The following is a 20,047-nucleotide window of genomic DNA, read 5'->3' as shown; positions in this document are numbered from 1 at the left end:
TTCTCTTTTCCCCTTGGTCTCTTTCAGGCCCCAGGACTCTGGGAGAAAAACTGCTCCCAATTTATCCCCTCTATTAGTTCCTGCCCCTTTGGTCATCCTGACTTCCAGCCTCCAGCTTGACCTCTCTTCTCCGGAGCTAAAAAAAGTCCGGCCCCCTGCCCCGCCACATCTTTGAGACCAGCACCCTCCCCGATCCCCTGCCCCCATCCTCATATATACACGGCCCAGGCTGCGGGTGCCATATTTTATTGTACAAATGCTGTGGGGGCTAGACGGGAGGAAAAGGGTTTCTGTACAAATGCCAGGGGGAGGAGACCATTTACCGGCCTGCTTCTTAGGCCACCCCACATCTCCCCGCTCCTCCCAGCCAACCTGCCCCAGGATCTAAGCTCTACCTCTCATAGGGTTCAGTTTCAAAGCCATAGTGCAAACCCGAATGGACCGGCTCCTCCCCCCAACCGGGTCACTGGCGATCTGTCGTCAAGGGGGAAAGGGAAAGGAGGGGAGGAGATTCAGGGAGTTTCTACAGTTGTTCCCGGGGCTGACCAGACCCTTTTCAGGAAGGCAGCCTCAGGGGAAGAGTGTCTGGGATAAGGATGAGTTTGAGCCCATCTCAACTGTTTCCCCTGAAGGGGAACAGAATCTCTCATCCACTCTCCCTGTTCCTTAGCCCCGAGGAGGCTCTCCCTGGCCTCTCTCCACAAGACAACAGAAGGAGAGTAAAAGATCTCCCCAGCAGAGACAGGCTGACGGGCTCTTTCTCGACTAAGGCCCTGTGGGAGTCAGGCTGCCCAGTCATAATAGGGGCACCGGCTTGAGGGTCACGGGAGGTGGAACCAGAGCCAGCTGGGCCCACAGAGACTCACTGACCCTGAGTTCCACCTGGCCCTTCCTAACCATGGGAAATTACATCGTTCGGGCTCCAGGAAAGGGACGCTAGTCAGCGACGCTGTATTGATCCTCCCACACCCCCTCCGTCAATTCACTTCACCCGCCCCTTGGCCAACTGTGGGGGATGGAGGGAACTGGGTTCCCACTGGCCCTTCTCCCAGCACCCCAGAGACACTGGGGGTGGGGTTGGGGGGGGGAGATCCATGACCCTTCAGCCATGGAAATGCCAGGCTCAGGCTGGAGGGGCTCAGGAGGAGGGAGGAAGAACCCAGGCAGCCGCACCTGACACACACACATGCCCATGGACAGTCATACACACGCAGAGCCCCCCGCCAACGTTGTCCCCCCCCCCAAGCCTGGGGCTAAGAGGTTGCCTGAAGGTCACCTGACCCCACCCTCAGCACACCTTTGGCCGGGGGGAGAGGACCTCAGGAGCTCAGAGCAGTCACCACCCCGGGAGAGCTGTGAGGCTGGGCGGGGAAAGAGGAGGCAGCAGGCGGTCCCAGGAGGGGCGCAGGGAAGGGCACCAGGTGACTGACAGAGGTCATGTGGCCCGACAGCACCATGGGCCCTAAGCCGTACAGACCGGTGGCGGGGGGAGGCTCCTCCCGCAACCCTTCGCCTGTCCCCTCCGCTGCCCGCTTCTTCTTGGTCTTGCTGGACACCTTGCGATTCCGGGTCTGGATGCCATCCTTGCGCATGGTCAGGGGCCGGTTCACCTGGGGAGGGGGGCGGGGAGAGGAACGACACCATCATCTGGGACTGCTCCGAGGCGGTTCTCTTTCAAGAACCCCTGGTCTAGGGACCCAGCGCCACCACCCCTCAAAATCGCCATCTTGGGCTTTAGAAGGAGGAAGGATTGGGGTGCTCAGCAGAGGTGGGGCCAAAATCCTCCCTAGCTCCCCCAACAACCTCCTCCCGGGCACCGAGGTGTCTTCTGGAAGAGAGAAAGAGAGAGAGAGAGAGACAGAGAATGTGTTCCAGGCCTCCGCCCTTCCGGGATCGGTTTGAGGCCAGCCAGCTTCAGGTATGGATGGAGAATAGGATTTGGTATGGAGCGAGACAAGGCTCCCCTCCATCACCCCCGTCCACCCCCTGCCCTTCCACAGATCCCTTGCTCACGTTGTGTAGTTTGAAATAGAGGCCACAGGCGTTGCAGACCGGCTCCCCGCTGGCATTACGTCTCCACAGGGTGGTGGTGGTCGTCTGGCAGTTGGTGCACTGGGTACCTGCTCGCTTGCTGACAATCTGGGTGAGGAGAAGGGGGTCAGGTGGTGGCTCCCAAGGTCGGGGGGGTGGGAGAGGTCGGGCGGGGGGACTGAGCAGGCACTAAGAGCGTCCCACCAGGTGAGAGAGTCAGGACAGTCTGGGGATGGGCTGAGGAGGAGCGGGAGGTGGGAAGCGGGGGATTTCACAAGGGAGGGAAGCAGCAGGGATCCATGCCTGCCACAGGGACCCACAGGGACCCAGAGGGTCAGGGCGCCCATCAGGATGGGCGGTGGGGGATGGAGGGGCGGAGAAGGTCCAGGAGAAGGGGTCACCACCCACCAGGCGCTTCTTGGGCCGGATTAGGGGCCGGTTCTGCCCGTTCATCTTGTGGTAGAGTCCGCAGGCATTGCACAGGTAGTGCCCAGTGCCGTCCCGGCGCCACAAGGGGGTGGCCGTTGCCCCACAGTTGACACACTCCCGGGCCTCTGCAGAAGGGGGAAGGTACCATCTTGGCACTTGGACCTCCCCAGTGGAACGAGGTTGGATTCCCTCAGAGACCGAATCCCCACCCAGTCAAGAAGGGGAGCCGGGGGGTGCCCTTTGAGGAGCTAGCTAGGGGTCCTCCCCTCTCCTGAAGAGTTCACCGACCCGGGGTCCCCGGGCTCCAGCTGCCCCTTCCCGCCCCCCACCCCCACCCCAGCCTGTGGCCCCAAGCCTCACCACAGGGGGAGAGGGCTAGGGTCCCCCGGAGCTTGGGGGAGTAGGCTGCCGTCAGGGGGGCACCTGTAGGTGGGAAGAACGTGCCAGCGAAGTCCTGGGCCCCGTACAGGGGTGGAGGGGGGGCCAGGCTCTGAGGGGGCCCCAGCGTGAGCAGATCCGGGCTCAGGGGACTCATCCGCTCAGTCTTCAGGGTCTCCAGGAAGCCGGGGCTGCTCTTGCCGTCTCCCTCGGGGGGCGGAGGGGAGGAGGCAGCCCCGGCGGGTGGGTCGCGGGAGGAAGGCAGGGCCGAGGCCGCAGGGTACAGGTTGGCCTTGCCGTAGGCCCATCCCGGGGCGGGATAGGGGGCTGGGCCCAGCCCGTTCTCCATCCAGGGGAGGCCGTTGAGTAGCGGGTACACTTGGCAGACTGTAAGGAGAGAGGGAGGAACGGAGGAAGTCAGACCCGGGGCAGGGCCTGGGCAAAACCTCCTGGAGCTAAGGAGGTCCCGCCTATCAGTCGATCCATCAGTCGTATTTACTGAACACTTGTTACGTGCAGAGCACTTTGCTAAGTACTTTGGAGAGGACAATATGACAGAATTAGCAGACACCAGAAGGGGAAGCAGAGGACCAGGCCCAGCCCTTGGGCCCCAAAGCACTAAATCCCACGCTACCAACGCTCCCACCAGTGAAGTGGCCGGGTCTTTCGGGCAAGGGAAGGGGGAGCTTCCAACCCCACGGGTGGCAGCGGGGAGGGGGCACAGCGGTGAGGGGGAGACACCCGAGACGGAGAGGAAGCCCCGGCAACTGGGTTGGCGGAAACTCCTCAGCGACTTCGCCGGGCTGCCCGCCAGTGTACCTGGTGAGTGTCTGTAGGCCTCGGCCCCCCGACCGTAGTAGGTGGCCAGCGTGGCAGCGTCTGTGGCCTCCGCCCCGGGGAAGAAGAGGCTTGGCTCATCACCTGGTGGCAGGAGCGTGGCTTCTGCAAACTGAGGGAGGGGCTCCGGCCCCACCAATGACGTGAAATCCATGCGGCCTCCGGGGTCGGGTCTGAGGGAGACAGAGGGGCTGGGCTCAGGCACGGAGGGCGGAGAAGAACCCAGAGTTGGCAACCTCCCGTTCCCCTCACTCCCAACCCATATTCTTCTCCAGCCCCTTCCCGGGGAAGATGGCAAAACCGTTCTCAGGATGAGGGTGGGCCATTTTTCTGTCTTCCTGCAGTGTTGAAGAGAGCGGGGAGAAGATGAGCACGAGGCCCCGGGTCCGGGATGGCCACCAGGAGCGGAACCGAGTCCCCTGCCTCTCAGGACCCGCTACCCCCGGTTCCCTGCGGTTCCTCCCTTTTTGCCCCCCGAGCAGCTCTGCCTCAGGGGCAGAATGGGGCTTTTGTTCCCCTCAATGCCCCCAGCCCCTCCCTCTCTCCCTCCCTCCCTCGGGCCCGGGGTGGTTTCCCCCTTGGGCCCCTGCTACTGCCGCTATCTGTGGCATCTCTGAGCTTCTTGCTTTCTTAGAAGCTGCTCTTGCTCGGCCCGGCCCAGCCGCTCCTCCGGCTTCCTGCTCCGCAGGCTCCAGGGGCCTCTGGAGACGGGCTGGGGGGGGGCTCCAGCCTGGGGGAGACTCAGCCCCGGGGGGAGAGGGAGATGACCGGGAGGTGGTGGGAGAAGTTCAGCTGAACCTGAGGATTGAGGCGTATCTCCGACCTGACCCTCTGCCACCACGGTCACCGTCCCTCCCTCGGGGACCGGCCCCCGGGGCCGGCGGGGGAGTGGTTAGGGGAGGCGGTTAGCAGGGCTGGCCCGGCTGCTCCCCTTATCTCTGTCATCACGGGGCCCCCAGCTTTTGAAATCTCCGTGAAGGCTTCTAGCTTCCTCCCGCGGGCCGGGTGGGGGGCAGCCCCCAGTGACCCTGAGCAGGGATGGGGCTCCCGGTGGGCTTGGGCAGTGGGACCGGGGAGGGAGGGCTGAGGGGGGCAGAGGGGGGCAGTTCCATCTGCAGGCAAGAGAGGTCACAGCACAACACATCACGTGGCTCGGCGCCCAGGCACCCCGAGCCTCCGTGGAGAGGATGTTGGCGCCGGGACCAGAAGCGGGGGCAAGGGCAGGAGCCCAAAGCATAGGGAAAGGTGGTGGGTGAGAGAGAGAGACAGAAAGAGTTAGAGACAGAGAGAGGAGAGAGGGATGTAAGGAGCAGAAAAGAGAGAGGAGGAGTAAAGAAGGGAGGAAGAGGTGCTTTGGAAAGGAGGAGAGAGAGGAAGGTGAATGGAGAAGGAGCTTGGGAGAGTTGAGAGGGTGTCCTTCCCTGTCCAGCTTCACCAAGGCCATTTTTACAGACACCCAAACTGTCAGCCTGACACAAGCATCACACACAGCCTCCAATTTCCTGGGGAATTTCCACAATCTTTCTGTCTAGAATACATTTCTGTCTAGAATACACACACCCATACACACACGCGCGCGTTCCCCCCCCCCCCACCCCCCTATCTCTGCCTGGGCCTCTCCCTTGACCTGCCTCCCACTCTCTGCCTCTCCATCTCACTCTCCTTCCTTCCGAAAGTGCCTCGTACACAGTGATGCCTACAAACAGCCCCTCACGCTAACCCTCTCACACCCAAGTACCCACACAACACAACCCTCTCAATAGTCCTTTTTCCCCCATCCCTTCCAGGTCGGTGTTGTCATAACCAGTCTGGGACCTGACAGCGGGGCGTTCGGGAGAGGACGCAGCAAAGCGGAGATGGTTTGGACGGTGACCATGGTCATATGGTGGGCTCTGGGAGGCAGCTCCCGCCCGCCCCCCGCTCCACCCCCGGGGCCCTCGAGGCTTCCCCCTGCAGCTCCAGTCCCCCCTCCCCGAGCTTGGCCACGTGTTCCCCGGAGGTCACCCCCACCTTATCACCCTCCGGAGGGAGATAAATATTATCTCTGGAACCGGGGGGGATATGAAGCTCCTTATCAGCCCAGCCGGGCTAGTGAGCCCCAGAGCAAGAAGCCAGCGGCAGTCCGTGGTCCTGGCCAGGAGGCCTATCCCCCAGGTCTGCCTCTGCTCCCCGACTCCAGGTAAACTTCCACTTGGGGCTGAGTCGGGGGGAGGAGGGGGCTCCCGGGGAAGCTGGGGGAGAGGCAGGCAGGAGGCATCAGGGCCACCCCGGGGGACTGGCACGGCCTTGGGAGTGTGAGGCGATGACTCCTGGGAGAGTAGCCAATTCCACTGCCGGGCTGAGGATGGCCTGCTCTTCTCATCCCTCACTAGCCATGGAGACTGGGCTCCTGACTGCCGGCCACCTTTCCCGTCCTTCCCCAGCCCCCTTCCCTCCCCTAGACTCCCAACAAGTAACCTTCAGGAGGACCTAATAGTGAGGAGATGGATGACGGTCCCCGCACGAGGATCCCAGAGTTCTCTGGGGTTGGGGGCACATTTGGGAATGGTCCGCTGACTTGCTGGGATGTGGGGTAGAGTCCCCAGGAGCCCCAGGGCAGCGGGGGGCTTGCTGAAGCTGCGAGAGAAGAAACAGTGACCCTAGCCAGGCCCCAATCAGCTCCACTGCCCTTTTCACCCCAGCATCTGCTGGCAGGTAGGGAGGATGAAGAGAGGGAAGGGAGCTGAGGACTCAGTGGGCTCAGTTCCCAAGAAGTTGCAGTCAACCGGGGGGGGAAATTCGCTTGAGAAGACTGAGAGGAGAAGAAACAGGTGTGGGGCAGACGGAGGAGAGGATCGGGGCTAGGGGCACGTGCGATGAGGGAGGACGGAGGGTGATGGAGGGGTGCTGTTGGAAACGGGGAGAGGCAAACGTGCGGGAGGCGGAAGGGGTTGAGGGTGGAGGTGGGGGAGTCCGGAGACACTGACCTGGCAGGGGCAAGGGGCGCGCGGCCCGGCTGCTGAGGAGGTCCTGGCTCAGCTCCCCGTCCCGGCGTTGCTGTAGACTTCCCTCTCTGCCCCTCACACACACCCTGGCTGCAGGCGGGGGCAGGAGGGGGGGCCAGGGGGGTGGGACGGGACCAGCCTCAGGCCCGCCCCCTCCTGGAACCAGCGCCAGAACCCACAGGATCCCAGCCCTCCTGAAAGCTTCAGGGGCCGCCCTCTGCTCCCGGCCCCGCTCCCCCTGGCCACCGGCCATCCTGCCTTGGCCTTCCCTTCGCTTGGGGCTCCCTACGCTGTTCGTCCATCTCTCCGTTCCTTCCCCCCGCCTCCCTGTCCTCTGGCCACCCCCCTTCCACCCTCAATTCTCCCTGCTCCTCAACCCTCTTCAGTCCCCCGACCCTCTCCTCTTCCGTCTCCGCAAGCAGCACCGGCTTCTCCCAAATCTCTCGTAACCTGTCTAGGGCAGAAAGCTGGTGGGGCTGGAGATGGAATGGTAGGGAAAGGCCGAGACGACAGACTCCCGCTGCCCAATCCTTTGAAGGTTACTGCCTCGATCTCCTCTCTGGGTCCCGAAGAAGGGGGTATTTTCAATAGAATGAGACCTTTTGGGAGGAGGCCTGACAGATGACATTTGGGAGACAAAGGTCTTGGGGACCAGCGAGCGACCTAGTATCTGATGGCTGGTCTTCCCAGGGAGCGAGGACCCGTAGAGGAAGAGTGACGGGTGAGGGGCTGGCTAAATGGGAATGTGAAATGGGGAGAAGGGTGGATGTTGGGGCAAAGACAGGAGGTGAGGGCTCTGCTCCACCCTGGACACCCCACAACTGTTTTCGTCATGCTGGTCCATGAAGAAAGTGCCCACTTTCCCTCTCCCTTAGCCCACTGTCCCTTTCCACAGGTCACTCGTGCCACCCAAGTTTCCCCCGTACAGTCCGTAGGGTGTGTAGGGTGCGTCGAGAGCCTGGGCCCATCTCCCAGATGGAGCCCACCAAGTTCACTGCACAAGTGCAGCCCCGAGGCCGCTAAGATGGTGGCACCCGGAGAGGGAGCCCGGCATCCCCGCCGTCCCCCGGTACCCTCCCCTCCCCCAGCAACACTTACGCCAGCTACCCGGGCCGCGGGCTGGGCAGCCCTGATAAGCCTTATCAGATGAAGCGCGGGCGGCTGTTGGTTCCTGGGGAGGACTTGGTCGCGGTGACAAACTGACGGCTCCCAGAAGCACAGTGCCCCATCCCCCCGAGTCTGGAGGGGAAACTGAGGCACGGGAGGGGGGCCACCTTCCACACTTAAGCTGGCCTTCAACTTGCCCAAAGGAAGTAAGGAACCCAAGTCTAGCTTCCTAGTCTTTCGCCCATACATCCAAACCAGGCCCAGAACCCAAGCATCCTCTTGCCCTCTCCTCACCCACCCCCACCCCACCCCCAATCGTGGACTCTGCTCCTTTCTCCCCTCTTTAGGGTGAGGGGGGCCAGAGTTTCACCCAGCCCTCTCTTACCAAAAGGGCCCCAGTTTACAGGTGGGACCCGAGCCCACTAGGCCTTCCTTCCAGGCTCCCCGTCCCCGCTGGTTGGTCCAGTCTATCTTCATTGCCCCTTCCGCCCAAGTACTGGGAACACAACTGGGGCTATGCGTGCTTGGGCTACGAGGAAGAGGGTGAAGGTGGGATCTGGCCGATTTCTCCCTCACAGGGAGGGTGACGGGCTCGGGCCCCATCCCAGCTCCCCAGGATCCGATGAGGACAGGGGCCCAGGTGAGGACCAGGCATCTCAACATACCCGGTTCTGGGCCGGTTCCCTCAGCGGGCAGCCAGGATGCCATGGCACCACCTCCCCTCGTCGGGCCCAAGTTGAGGCTCAGGCCTGGTGGCTCCCAGCTGCCCCTCCCCACCATCTTTCATGCTGGTGATGGGGCAGCAGCTGGCTGGGGTGTGACCCCAGGGGCTCGGGCCTTCACTCCTTGGCTGTGCCCCTTCTCTCCCGGGGGCACTCTTGCTGGGTTCTGCTTACAGCTCTGGGGAGGCGCTAGAAGAGATCAGGGTCAGGAAGGAGGAAGGAAGAGAAGGCAGGCCGATTAAAGACTTTGGTCATAGGCTCTGAGGACCAGAGCACCATTTTATTCTGGGTCTCACACAAACCAAGGGCCCTGGTTCTCCTTAGAGAGAACAACAAGTCCCTCTGGGGTCTTTATGGAGGGAGAGAGATGTCCCAGGGAACCTAGGCCCCACCGAGGGGGTATGTGGTGTGGTGTGTGTGAGAAAGAGCGAGAGAAAATCCCTCCTGTCTCTCACAGTCCCCAGAGGCTGGCCTGAGAGAACCTGGTCCCCCAAGGAAGGCTCTGCACTGCAACCCAAATCGAGGTTGGAGGTCAAACTCTGGAACTCCCCTACTAGAGGGGAGGAGGGCAGATGAAGGATTGGAGTCCTGGAGGTATAAGTGGGTGGGGAAGGAGAGAAGGGGAGGGGCAGACCAAAGTGGCGCCTAAGGGAGTGGCGATCTCCTCTTCCTCCTCCTCCTCCTTAGGAGCCCGGGCGGGAAGGCAGGGAGACAGCTGCGGAGCCCGAGATAATGGTATCACTGGGGCTCAGGCGGGGCTGGGGAAGGGGACAGGGTGTGGGGGGGCGATGAGTTGTCAAACTGGGGTGGGGGAGAGGTGGGAAAGGCCCTGGGGAGCCAAACGGAGCCAGGCCCGGGGCCTGAACTAAGAGCGGCCAACCGACGACAACGGAGCCTCAGGTCTGAGTTCCGAGGGACCCCGGTGTCCTGAGCGCCCCCTCCTCCTCCCCTCTACTCAGCCTTCGGGGAGATACGGTCGGATCAGCTTAGGATCCAGGAGCGACTCCTCCAGCGGCTGCTCCACGTGGAAGTCGCGCGTGTGGGGGGGCCCTTGGCGGGCCTTGGGACCCGGCCCCCCTCGCTGGGGAATCGGCAGCTCCGAAGGGTGAGCCGGCAGCGGGGCCGTGAAGAAGTACTGGTGCAGCAGGGCCTGACGAGGGGAGAGGAGAGGCAAGAAGATCAGTCTCAGTCGAGTATGGAATGTCCAGCGGCTCACTGCCTTGCCAATGCATCTTTTTTTTTTTTTAATGGCATCTGTTAAGCGCTTACATTGTACCCAACACTGTTCTAAGTGCTGGGGGTAGATACAAGTAAGTCGGGTTGGACACAGACCCTGTCCTGCACAGCGTCACAGTCTAAGTAGGAGGAAGAACAGGTATTTAATCCCCCTTTTGGAGTTGAAGAACTGAGACCCAGTCATCTGGGTTGGTGGCTGGCTGCCCCTCACTCCTCCATGCCACCAAGGAGAGTTAGAAGTTCTCCTTCCTCACAACTCTAAGGCCCTGCTTACGCACCTGGCTATGAACCCCTTAAACACTTTTGCTATCTCCCCCAGCTCCACGGCCCCTACGTTCATATCATCGCACTCTATTTCCCCTTCCTGTCATTTACTTCAATGCAGCTGTCTGTAAGCTCCTTACGATGAGGATGCTGCTGCTGGTATTTGTTAAGCGCTTACTATGTGCAAAGCACTATTGCTGCTGGTATTTATTAAGCGCTTACTATGTGCAAAGCACTGTTCTAAGTGCTGGGGGGATACAAGGTGATCAGGTTGTCCCGCGTGGGGCTCACAATCTTAATCCCCATTTTACAGATGAGGGAACTGAGGCCCAGAGAAGTGACTTGCCCAGAGTCACGCGGCTGACAAGTGGCGGAGCTGGGATTAGAACCCACGACCTCTGACTCCCAAGCCCGGGCTCTTTCCATTGAGCCACGCTGCTTATGGGCAGGGGATGTGTCTACCGACTCTGTCGTACTTCCCTCTTCCAAGTGTTTAGTACAGTGCTCTGCACACAGTAAGTGCTCAATAAATACCAGATTGACTGGCGGCCACTACAGTGAGAGCGCCCTCTTGCGGCAGCACAAAGAACCCCTCGGAGCCCAGAGGCTGGGAGCCGGCGGCCTCAATTGCCCCTCGCAGGAATTCCCCATCTCCCAGCCCCGCCTCGGGGGAGACTGGCGGGCAAACAGGATGAGGACCACAAGATCATTTTCCTCGGCCACATCTCTCTGACGTGGGTACGACCCCGTGAACCTCACAACCGTAAGCAATGTCATTGCCGGGGCAGACTCACAGTGGGTCCAACCCGATCCAGGACTCTCTCTTGTCGGTGACTGCCCTCCTACCTACAGGAGTATTTCTTTCCCTTTGTCATACAACAACTCTTAGTGGACTTCTCGTCCCTGATTTGCCCAAGCACCCTTTAGTCGACTGATAAGTTCCCGCTGGCACAACTTTCAGCGGTACGGAATTCTGGGGGAAGCGCTTCTTTGGTGTGCTTAAGACCCACCACCTTCAGATGGGGTTCCTCCTAATAATAAGAATAGTGGTGGAATTTGTAAAAGACCTTACTCTGTACCAAGCACTGGGGTAGCCACAAGATCATCAGGTCAGACCCAGTCCCTTTCCCTCATCGGGTTCGCTGGTTTAAGACGGAGAGAGAACAGGTAGTGAATTCCCATTTTAGAGATGAGGAGATGGAGACCCAGAGAAATTAAGCTGCCTTGCCCGAGGCCACAAAGCATGCAAGGAGCAGAGTCAGGGATCAAAACCCGGGTCCTCTGAGCTCCAGGCTCATGCTCTCTCCCTTCAGTCACCCTGCTTCCCCATCCCTCCCCGTCTCCCGTTGCTGAGGGCTTATGCAAGCCACAGTTCCGGCTCTGCCTCATCTGCCCCTTTCAAGATCTGGTCAAGTCTGAGACATCTGGGGCGGCCCCGGGCCTTCCCTCACGTCCCCAAGGCCCCGCTGCTAAGTCTTTTTGTTCCCCTCTAGACTGTAAGTTCCTTGTGGATAGGGAACGTGTCTACCAACTCAGTTCTACTGTATTCTCCCAAGCACTTCATAACAGTATTCTGTAGAGTAAGCGCTCAATAAATACGATTGATTGATTGCCGCTTTCACGAGGGGTAGCGCCACCCTTTGCCCGACTCCATACCTGGGCAGCCGGGATGCGCTGGCGCGGGGGATAGAGCAGGAAGCGGCTGAGCAGCTGCAGAGCCTGGGGGGCGGCGTCGGGCAGCACCTCCTCCAGGGGCAATGGCGCCTGCTCCTTGAAGGAGATCTTGTTGTAGTCGGGAAGCTCTGTGATCTCCTAGGAGGCGGAGAGGGCGGTGGGCATCGGGGAGGGTCTGTCCACCTCCGGCCGACGCGCCTCAGCCGCTCCTCCTCCCTCCCTGCCAACCGCCCAGGGCCTCAGGGCCGAGCGGTCCCCACGGTCCCCCGGGGCGGGAGGGGGTTCGGGGCCAGAGCTCCCAGCTCCAACGGCCTGACTCCCAACCTCGGCCCCCGGGCTAGGACTCCAGCCGGACCCCAGGGCTGAGCCCACCCTTCCACCCAGCCTCCTCCCACTCGGGCGCTCGGGCCGGGTGGATCCGGCCGCCCCGCCCGGTACCCCGTGGCTCAGTGGAAAGAGCCCGCGGGCTTGGGAGTCAGAGGTGATGGGTTCGAATCCCGGCTCTGTCACTTGACAGCTGTGTGACCTTGGGCAAGTCACTTTACTTCTCTGTGCCTCAATTCCCTCATCTGTAAAATGGGGATTAAGACTGTGAGCCTCACGTAGGACAACCTGATTAGCCTGTATCTACCCCAGCGCTTAGAACAGTGCTCTGCACATAGTAAGCGCTTAATAAATACCAACATTAAATACCAACATTACCCACCGGCCAGACCCTGGGGCTGGGGGTGCCCAGGACGCGCAGCACACAGCACAGCTGCTCGATGTCATTTTCTCCAGGGAACAGGGGTGAGCCGTTGAGCAGTTCCCCCAGGATGCAACCCACCGCCCTGAAGGGAACGGAGCCCCGGACAAATTCAGGGGACACCTCAAGCTGACCCACCCCACCCTGGCCCCAGACCATGCCCGGCGCCCGCTACGGCTGTCACCCCCGCCTCGACTCACCCGTCCCCTCACCGCCGTAACCACCTCCCACTGCTGCAGCCGGAACCCAGGCATCCCTGTCCTTGGCCCTGGGCACGAATGAGATCCCAGCAGTCCAGCCGGGCCCTCCCCTCGTCCCGGGCACCGTCCCCAAGGGCCCTCTCACCACAGGTCGACTCCCTCATCGTACTGCCGGGCGCCATACAGGAGTTCTGGGGCCCGGTACCACCTGGGGGGTGGGGAGGGGGACAGAAAAGAAAGGAAAGAACAGAGTGGGTCTGGGAACCCACTTTAGTTTCTCCCCGACACCAGGCTCGCGCTCCCAGTCCCGGGGGAGGGGATCTGTCAGCCCAGAAAGGCCAGTCGCTTTCTCTTGGCCCTGCCCTCTGCCCGCCTTGACCCCAGCGTTCCCAGCCGGCCGCCCCCGACCTGGTGGCCACTTGGTGGCTGTAGAGCCGGTCCCCACTGCGGGAGAAGACCCGAGCCAGGCCAAAGTCAGCAATCTTAAGCTGGCCCGAGGAGCTGATGAGCAGATTGGCTGGCTTCAGGTCCTGGGACCCGGAGGGGGATGGGGGCAGACACAGGGAGGAAGAGACAGACCGGTGAGCGTCTGGGGAGCGAGGGTCGGTTGGGAAGGCAAATCCTCTCCCTCCTCCCCGCATATCCCCTCCTCTCCCTCTCCCTCCACTGGACAAGGAGGCCTAAAGTCCCAGCTGGGAAAGGCAGGAAGGACCCACATTAAAAACCTCTCACCTGCCCTGGCTTTGCCCCGGAGCTGAGAGGGAGGGAACTAATCCATTAAGCCTGGATCCCGGATTCCATGGCTGGGCAGGGGAAGGCGTAGTTGGTCCCGGCCCTCAGGCCTCCCCCACACCCTGGTCATCCTAATCTTTACTTCTCGGAGCTCCCTTCTAGCCCTTCCCCAGGTTATCTCCCTCCCAAGAGGCCCCCGCGGGAGCTGCCCCGGCTCTCCCCCACGCCCCTTGCTGACCCGGTGCATGATGTTGTTAGCGTGGCAGAAGGCGACCCCCTTGAGCAGCATCTGCATGTAGCCCTTGACCTGGGCCTGGCCCAGCGGCCTATGGGCGTGGCGGATCACCTCGGACAGGTCGGACAGCATGAATTCGAAGGCCAGGACAAAGCCCGCGCCATGAGGGAACACGGCCTTCAGCTTCACCACCTGAGGAAAGGGGGAGAAGTGAGTTTGGGACACAAGATGGCCCCCTGCCCGCCCCTGCAACCCACCTGAGGCTCCGAGTCTCCCAGCCTCTCTCCTCTCTCCAGAACCCTCTCCCGCCCTTATCTCTACCAGGAAAATCGGGTGGAGAATGACGGGCCTGACCCCCTTTCCATCTACTCTTCCCTCCCTCCAGACTGAAAAATTAGCCGTCGCTTTCTCACTGTGATCCCAAAACCCTTTCCTCCCTGGCTCGCTGGCCAGAGCTTTTCCCAGGCAACGGGGAAAGGGCAAGACTAGGAATGAACCAGGGAGCTTTGAGACAGAGCCTGGGTAGAAGGGCTCCCTATCCTCTTCCTCAAATCGTTGGACTGCATCCAGAGCACGTGTTCTGTTTTCCCCACCCTCCAACACAACCCCCTCACAGTCCTTTTCCCTGTCATCCCTGTAGCTCTGCTCCCAAAAGGATCGAGTCCGGTCCGGTTCAGTCCAGTCCAGTCCAGCCCGGCTCCCTGTGGCTCCCTTCCTCCGCCATCCGCCTTATAGCAGCTGTCACCGGGACCCATCAAGTGTTTCTATTTTATTTTGAGCAACTCTGGCTCCTTCACGCTGCGCTAATAAAAACAAGGCAATTAGCAAACGCACCAGCTGAGCAGCTATTTCCAGCTGGGAGCCTTGCTGACGAGCAAGAGTCTCAATCCAACCCAGCTAGCTCTCCCCACTCCCACTCCCCTTCCCCACTCCACTCCCCATCACTCCCTAGGGAGTAGTTATGGGGAGGATAGGAAAAGTGAAGAAGAATGGGAGAAAAGGAGGAGGGAGGGAGGGAGGGAGGGAGGGAGGAAGAGAGGCAGAGAGGGAGGGGGGAGAGAGAGAGGGAGTGAGGGGTGTGGGAGAAGGACAGTGGGAAGAGGGGGAGGTAGGAGGAGGGAGGCAGAGAGTGGGGGAAGTGGTGAGGAGAAAGAAGGGAATCGAGGAGAAGGGGGAAGGAAAGTAGATGGAAGGAAGGAGAACAGGGATGAGGAATGATCTGGAATTAGTACCGATGGAGAGTTAACGATTAGCGTGGAGGCAGAACTCCAGGGTTCCGAAGGCTCAGAGACAAGAGCACGGGCCTGGGAGTCAAGGGACCTGGCTTCTAATCCTAGCTCAGGCACCTGTTTGCTCTGTGACATGGGGCAAGTCAGTTAATTTTTCTGTGCCTCCGTTTCCAAAGTGGGGATTCAAAAATGACTCTCCCTCCCCTTTGGACCGTGAGCCCTACGTGCGACAGGGATTGTTTCTGACGATTATTTTGCCTCTAACCTCAGTGCTTAGTACGGTGCTGGTACATAATAAGCACTCTGCCCTGTCATCTCACAAAGAAGAGTACTACCTCCCTAGCTTTTGATTCTGAAACCAACTCTCCATCACTTACCCGGCTCTCTCTTTGCCCTTTTCCCCCTCTGTTCCAAGTAGGAAGACGGTTGCTGATAAGGCTGTCCTAGCCCCAGCAGCTTAGAGACTTCAGGTCCCAACTGGTCTCTACTCAACATTTCTACATTAGTGGGATTTATTAAGTGCTTACTAAATGCCAGGCGCTGTACTAAGCGCTGGGGTACATTCAAGTTAATCAGGATGGGCACAGTCCGTGTCCCACATGGGGCTCACAGTCTTAACCCCCACTTTACAGAAGAGGTAGGTGAGGCACAGAGAAGTTAAATCATTTGCCCAGGGTCACACAGCAGACAAGCAGAGGAGGCGGGATTAGAACCTACGCCACGCTGCTTCTCTGTCATCCAAGACTCCTGGGAGAACCAAGCCAGGGTCAAGGGAGCGGGAAGGATAGAGCAGCTTTGCGATTTCCTAGTTCTGCTTCCGGAATCCAGATTAAAGTACTTCCTGTCTCATCAATTCCAACAGTCCCTCATACTCCCAAGGATCTGTTTCGGCCAGGAAGAAGGGCGGCTGAGTCCTTGAAATGGAAAGCTTTGAGTTTGAGTCATTTAGGAGGGAATAGGTCGAGAGCAGCCTGATAAGAGTCACTCGGGGAGCTTGAGAGAGGGTTCATTCATCATCCATTCATTCACTCAATCGTATTTATTGAGCACTTACTGTCCACAGAGCACTGTACTAAGCACTTGGACAGCAAAATTCAGCAATAAAGGGAAACAACGGGCTCACAGTCTAGGTTTCCTCCTCATACGTTTGAAGGGGTCTGCACAGGCGGCAGTTGTCCCAGGCAAACTGTCCATACCAGGCGATAGGGAGAAGTATTTAAAATAAATGCAGGGTAGACAGAAGGGGCAAGGAATAACAGATTATGAAACAGTTCGGTCCTAGGCTCAAGAATACATCGACACATCCTGATATGCCCAGGTCCTCGCTGTAGCAGCCACTCACATACTGATTATCCTCAATCTCCTGTAGAGCCTTGATCTCCCGCAGCGCCTGGTTGGGGATTCCATCTTCCAGTTTCCGCAGAGCCACTTTCTTAAGAGCCACTGTCTCGCCAGTCTAGAGGAAAGAACGAGTCCAGGACCGGCCGATGATGACCCGCCCAAGGCAACTGGGATCTCTCCCCTGCCTCGAAAGAGCACTCTCATCTGGGGGACTGGAGGGAGGCGTGGGGGAAACTTATAAACTTATATACGGTCCTCGAGTTCAGGACTCTAGCCTCATTCAGACGTCAGTCAGAGAAAAGAAAGGGATAGCTAGACCGTACGTTCCCTGTGGGCAGGGAACGGGTCTGCCAACTCTCTTACGTCAAACTCACCCAAATGATTAGTACAGTGTTCTGCACACCGTAAGCGCTGAATAAATATGACTGACCGACGGCTAGAGAGGGCACCCAGACCTCAACAGAACAGAATCAGAGTCAACAGAACCTAAGACCCGGCAGGGCCAGGTCGGGCTGGGGCAGGGGTAAGAGAGGAATCAATTAAGGAGGGAAAAAAGGAGCGTCAAGATTCAAGCTGCCAAACTCAAAGATGACAGCAGGAAAAGCTGAGAGGAAAAAAAAAAAATCCACCACACCCCCAAGTCCCAGTTCTGTTTGTCCCATATTTCCAGGCTCTTTTCTGCTCATGGATTTCCCCTCCCCATCTTGCTCTTCCCACCTGCAGCTGTTGCAGTTGAGGGAGGGGGTGCTGGCCAGGTCTGAGGCGGGGTGTTTCACGAGTGGTGGGGGGAGGAATAAATAACCACAGCCCTCCCACATGTGCAGAATTCTTTCGCACTTCTACAGATGTCAATAAGCAACCCCCAACCTCCCACCCAAACCTGTCACCTTCCCTCCCCCGAAGCCCTTCGCGGTGGAGGCCCATGTTGTTGCTTCCCATTTCCCTAACGCTCGCCACCTACAACTGGGAGCACCCCCAGTGGGTGGTCCTCACGCCCCCGACACCTGTGGGTCCATTCCCCGACAGAGGTGAGAGGGGGGCAGAGCCCCTACGAGGGCCAGGACCCCGGCAGGGACGGCCCAGAATGAAAAGGCGGACCTCTGCGGTTTCCTCTCCCCCTCTACGTGGCTCAGTGGAAAGAGCCTGGGCTTGGGAGTCAGAGGTCATGGGTTCAAATCCCAGATCAGCCGCTTGTCAGCTGTGTGACTGTGGGCAAGTCACTTCACTTCTCTGTGCCTCAGTGACCTCATCTGTCAAATGGGGGTTAAGACTGTGAGCCCCACGTAGGACCACCTGATCACCTCGTATCCTCCCTAGCGCTTAGAACAGTGCTCTGCACCTAGTAAGCGCTTAACAAATACCAACATTACCATTATTCTCTGGGCCTCGGTGACCTCATCTGTCAAATGGGGATGAAGACTGTGAGCCCCACGTAATCACCTCATATCCTCCCTAGTGCTTAGAACAGCGCTCTGCACCTAGTAAGCGCTTAACAAATACCAACATTACCCTTATTCTCTGGGCCTCGGTGACCTCATCTGTCAAATGGGGATGAAGACTGGGCGCCCCACGTGGGACACCTCGATGACCCTGTATCCTCCCCAGCGCTGAGACCAGCGCTTGGCACAGCGCTTAACCAACGTCCTCCTGATGTTCTCGGGGCCTCCTCACCTCCACGTGTTTGGCTTTGAAGACGATACCGTGGGCGCCCTCGCCAATGCGGCCGAGGATGCTGTACTGGTCCATCCCCTGGCGAGGGAGAGAAGGGAGAAGGGTGAGCAGGAGGTCGGGGGGTCCTGCGGGGGGGAGGGGGTCCCTCCCCGCCAAGTCCCTCTCGCCCTTCTGTCCCCCCTCCCGGGGGGGAGCCTCGAAACCGCCCCGCGCGGTGCACTGTGGGCCGCGGCCGGTCCTCCCAACGTCACGCCGACCTCCCCCTCCCCCCCGCCACCCCGGCGCGCGCTCTTCTCCGTCCGTCTCCCCTGGCAACGGCCGAGCGCCCCGCCCCTCCCGGCACGTGACAGGGTAGCTCCAGGGACCACGCCCCCACCCCCTCCCGCGCACGCGCGCGCGCCCCCGCCCGCATTTAAAGGGCCCCTAACCCACCCTGGGCTGCCCGGCCTGCAGGAGAAGCCGCTCTTGACACTCCCTCGCTAATAATAATAATGTATTATTATATAATAATACGATCCTATCATATATAATAATACGATCTATTGTTATATATAATACAAATAATACGATCGTATTATTATATATTATATAATATATAATATAATATAGAATAATATAGAATATATTACATATTATATAATACAAATAATACGATCGTAATATTATATATAATACATTATATTAAATATAATTTAAGATGTATTATATGATGTATTACATATAATAATACGATCGTATTATATAATTTATTATTTATAATGATGATTATATTCTATAATTTATGGTATGTTGCATGATAATATGATTATGTTGTCTTTTATATAATTTATGATTATATTATGTAATGATTTGTGGCATACTATATAATGATATGATTATAATATATAATTAATGATATATTGTATAATATGATATTATATATTATTATAATGTATTATTATTGTTGTTCTAAGCGCTGGGGTAGATATAAGGTAATAATAATAATAATAATAATGTTGGCATTTGTTAAGCCCTTACTATGTGCCAAGCACTGTTCTAAGCGCTGGGGTAGGTACAAGGTAATAATAATAATGTTGGCATTTGTTAAGCGCTTGCTAGGTGCCAAGCACTGTTCTAAGCGCTGGGGTTGGTACAAGGTAATAATAATAATAATGTTGGTATTTGTTAAGCGCTTGCTAGGTGCCAAGCACTGTTCTAAGCGCTGGGGTTGGTACAAGGTAATAATAATAATAATGTTGGTATTTGTTAAGCGCTTGCTATGTGCAGAGCACTGTTCTAAGCGCTGGGGCAGATACAGGGTAATCAGGTTGCCCACGTGAGGCTCACAGTTAATCCCCATTTTACAGATGAGGTCACTGAGGCGCAGAGAAGTGAAGTGACTTGCCCACAGTCACCCAGCTGTCAAGTGGCAGAACCGGCATTCGAACCCCTGACCTCTGACTCCCAAACCCGGGCTCTTTCCACTGAACCACGCTGCTTCTCTACATCAGGTTGTCCCACGTGGGGCTCCCAGTCTTCACCCCCATTTTTTACAGATGAGGGAACTGAGGCACAGAGAAGTTGAGAGATTTGCCCAAGGTCTAATCGGAGACGGGATTAGAACCCATGACCTCTGACTCCCAAGCCCGTGTTCTTTGCACTGAGCCACGCTCCCAGCCCCGGGACCGAGAAGGGCCCGTGGGGGGGGGGGGGGGTCCCCCTAATCCCTCCCCAGGCAGGGTTGGGGCCGGCGAACCCCCCTTGCCGCCCCTGTGCCAAACTGTCTTCCCCTCTTCAAAGCCCTACTGAGAGCTCACCTCCTCCAGGAGGCCTTCCCAGACTGAGCCCCCCCTTTCCCTCAGCTCCCCCACCCTCTGCTCTTCCCCCTTCCCCTCCCCTCAGCACTGTGCTCATCTGTATATATTATTTATTACCCTCTTAATTTTGTTAACGAGGTGTCTATCTCCTTGATCCTCTTTATCTTGATGATGTTGTCTTGTTCTCTTTTGCCCTGCTGTCCGTCTCCCCCGTTTAGACCGTGAGCCCGTCATCGGGCAGGGTTGGTCTCTATCTGTGGCCGAATGGTCCATTCCAAGCGCTCAGTCCAGCGCTCTGCACATAGTGAGCGCTCAATAAATACTATTAAATGAATGTGCTGGTCCCGGGGCACTGCTTTCTAGGCAGAGGGTTCAGACCAGCGGGCCGGGCCCAAGAGGGGAACCGATCTCCTCCCCTTCCAGCGCCACGCCGCTG

General features: G+C 58.4%; 2 protein-coding genes across 4 annotated transcripts; both read right to left on the bottom strand.

Annotated features, from left to right (window-relative positions):
• Positions 1–230: 230 nt before the first annotated feature.
• Positions 231–7,963, bottom strand: GATA1 (GATA binding protein 1). Of its 3 annotated transcripts, none has more exons than XM_029067774.2 (7): positions 7,758–7,963; positions 6,642–6,749; positions 3,658–3,848; positions 2,821–3,225; positions 2,440–2,585; positions 2,014–2,139; positions 231–1,610 (listed from the first exon to the last, which is right to left on the bottom strand). In XM_029067774.2, the coding sequence occupies exons 3-7, from the start codon at positions 3,827–3,829 to the stop codon at positions 1,320–1,322; spliced, it is 1,140 nt and encodes a 379-aa protein (XP_028923607.1). In that variant the 5' UTR covers positions 3,830–3,848; positions 6,642–6,749; positions 7,758–7,963; the 3' UTR covers positions 231–1,319. The 3 variants fall into 3 exon arrangements, with proteins under 3 accessions (XP_028923607.1, XP_039768397.1, XP_028923608.1); XM_039912463.1 differs by having other exon boundaries at positions 2,884–3,225; XM_029067775.2 differs by lacking the exons at positions 6,642–6,749; positions 7,758–7,963 and having other exon boundaries at positions 3,658–4,091.
• Positions 7,964–8,726: 763 nt separating this feature from the next.
• CDK20 (cyclin dependent kinase 20) lies at positions 8,727–18,063 on the bottom strand. Its single transcript, XM_001507039.4, has 8 exons — positions 17,816–18,063; positions 16,146–16,259; positions 13,578–13,766; positions 13,016–13,137; positions 12,753–12,815; positions 12,369–12,492; positions 11,645–11,800; positions 8,727–9,638 (listed from the first exon to the last, which is right to left on the bottom strand). Exons 1-8 carry the CDS (start codon positions 17,888–17,890, stop codon positions 9,444–9,446), a joined length of 1,038 nt encoding a protein of 345 aa, XP_001507089.1. The 5' UTR covers positions 17,891–18,063; the 3' UTR covers positions 8,727–9,443.
• Between the last annotated feature and the right edge of the window lie 1,984 nt (positions 18,064–20,047).

The sequence above is a fragment of the Ornithorhynchus anatinus genome, chromosome 6 (genome assembly GCF_004115215.2).
Source record: "Ornithorhynchus anatinus isolate Pmale09 chromosome 6, mOrnAna1.pri.v4, whole genome shotgun sequence".
Lineage (NCBI taxonomy): Eukaryota > Metazoa > Chordata > Mammalia > Monotremata > Ornithorhynchidae > Ornithorhynchus > Ornithorhynchus anatinus.
The sequence above is the reverse complement of the archived record's forward strand: the minus strand, read 5'-3'. Positions and strand labels throughout refer to the sequence as shown.

What these genes read in the sequence shown, in the direction of transcription:
- CDK20 (XM_001507039.4), bottom strand. Translation starts at nt 17,890, where the DNA reads ATGGACCAGTACAGCATCCTCGGCCGCATTGGCGAGGGCGCCCACGGT. An exon ending in GATGAGGGAGTCGACCTGTG is followed by an intron (nt 12,493 to 12,752) that starts GTGAGAGGGCCC and finishes CGTTCCCTTCAG; the next exon opens with GGCGGTGGGTTGCATCCTGG. An exon ending in AGCGCATCCCGGCTGCCCAG is followed by an intron (nt 9,639 to 11,644) that starts GTATGGAGTCGG and finishes TCCCCTCGTCAG; the next exon opens with GCCCTGCTGCACCAGTACTT.
- GATA1 (XM_029067774.2), bottom strand. Translation starts at nt 3,829, where the DNA reads ATGGATTTCACGTCATTGGTGGGGCCGGAGCCCCTCCCTCAGTTTGCA. An exon ending in CCTAGCCCTCTCCCCCTGTG is followed by an intron (nt 2,586 to 2,820) that starts GTGAGGCTTGGG and finishes CCCCTTCTGCAG; the next exon opens with AGGCCCGGGAGTGTGTCAAC. An exon ending in TCCGGCCCAAGAAGCGCCTG is followed by an intron (nt 2,140 to 2,439) that starts GTGGGTGGTGAC and finishes CTCCTCACCCAG; the next exon opens with ATTGTCAGCAAGCGAGCAGG.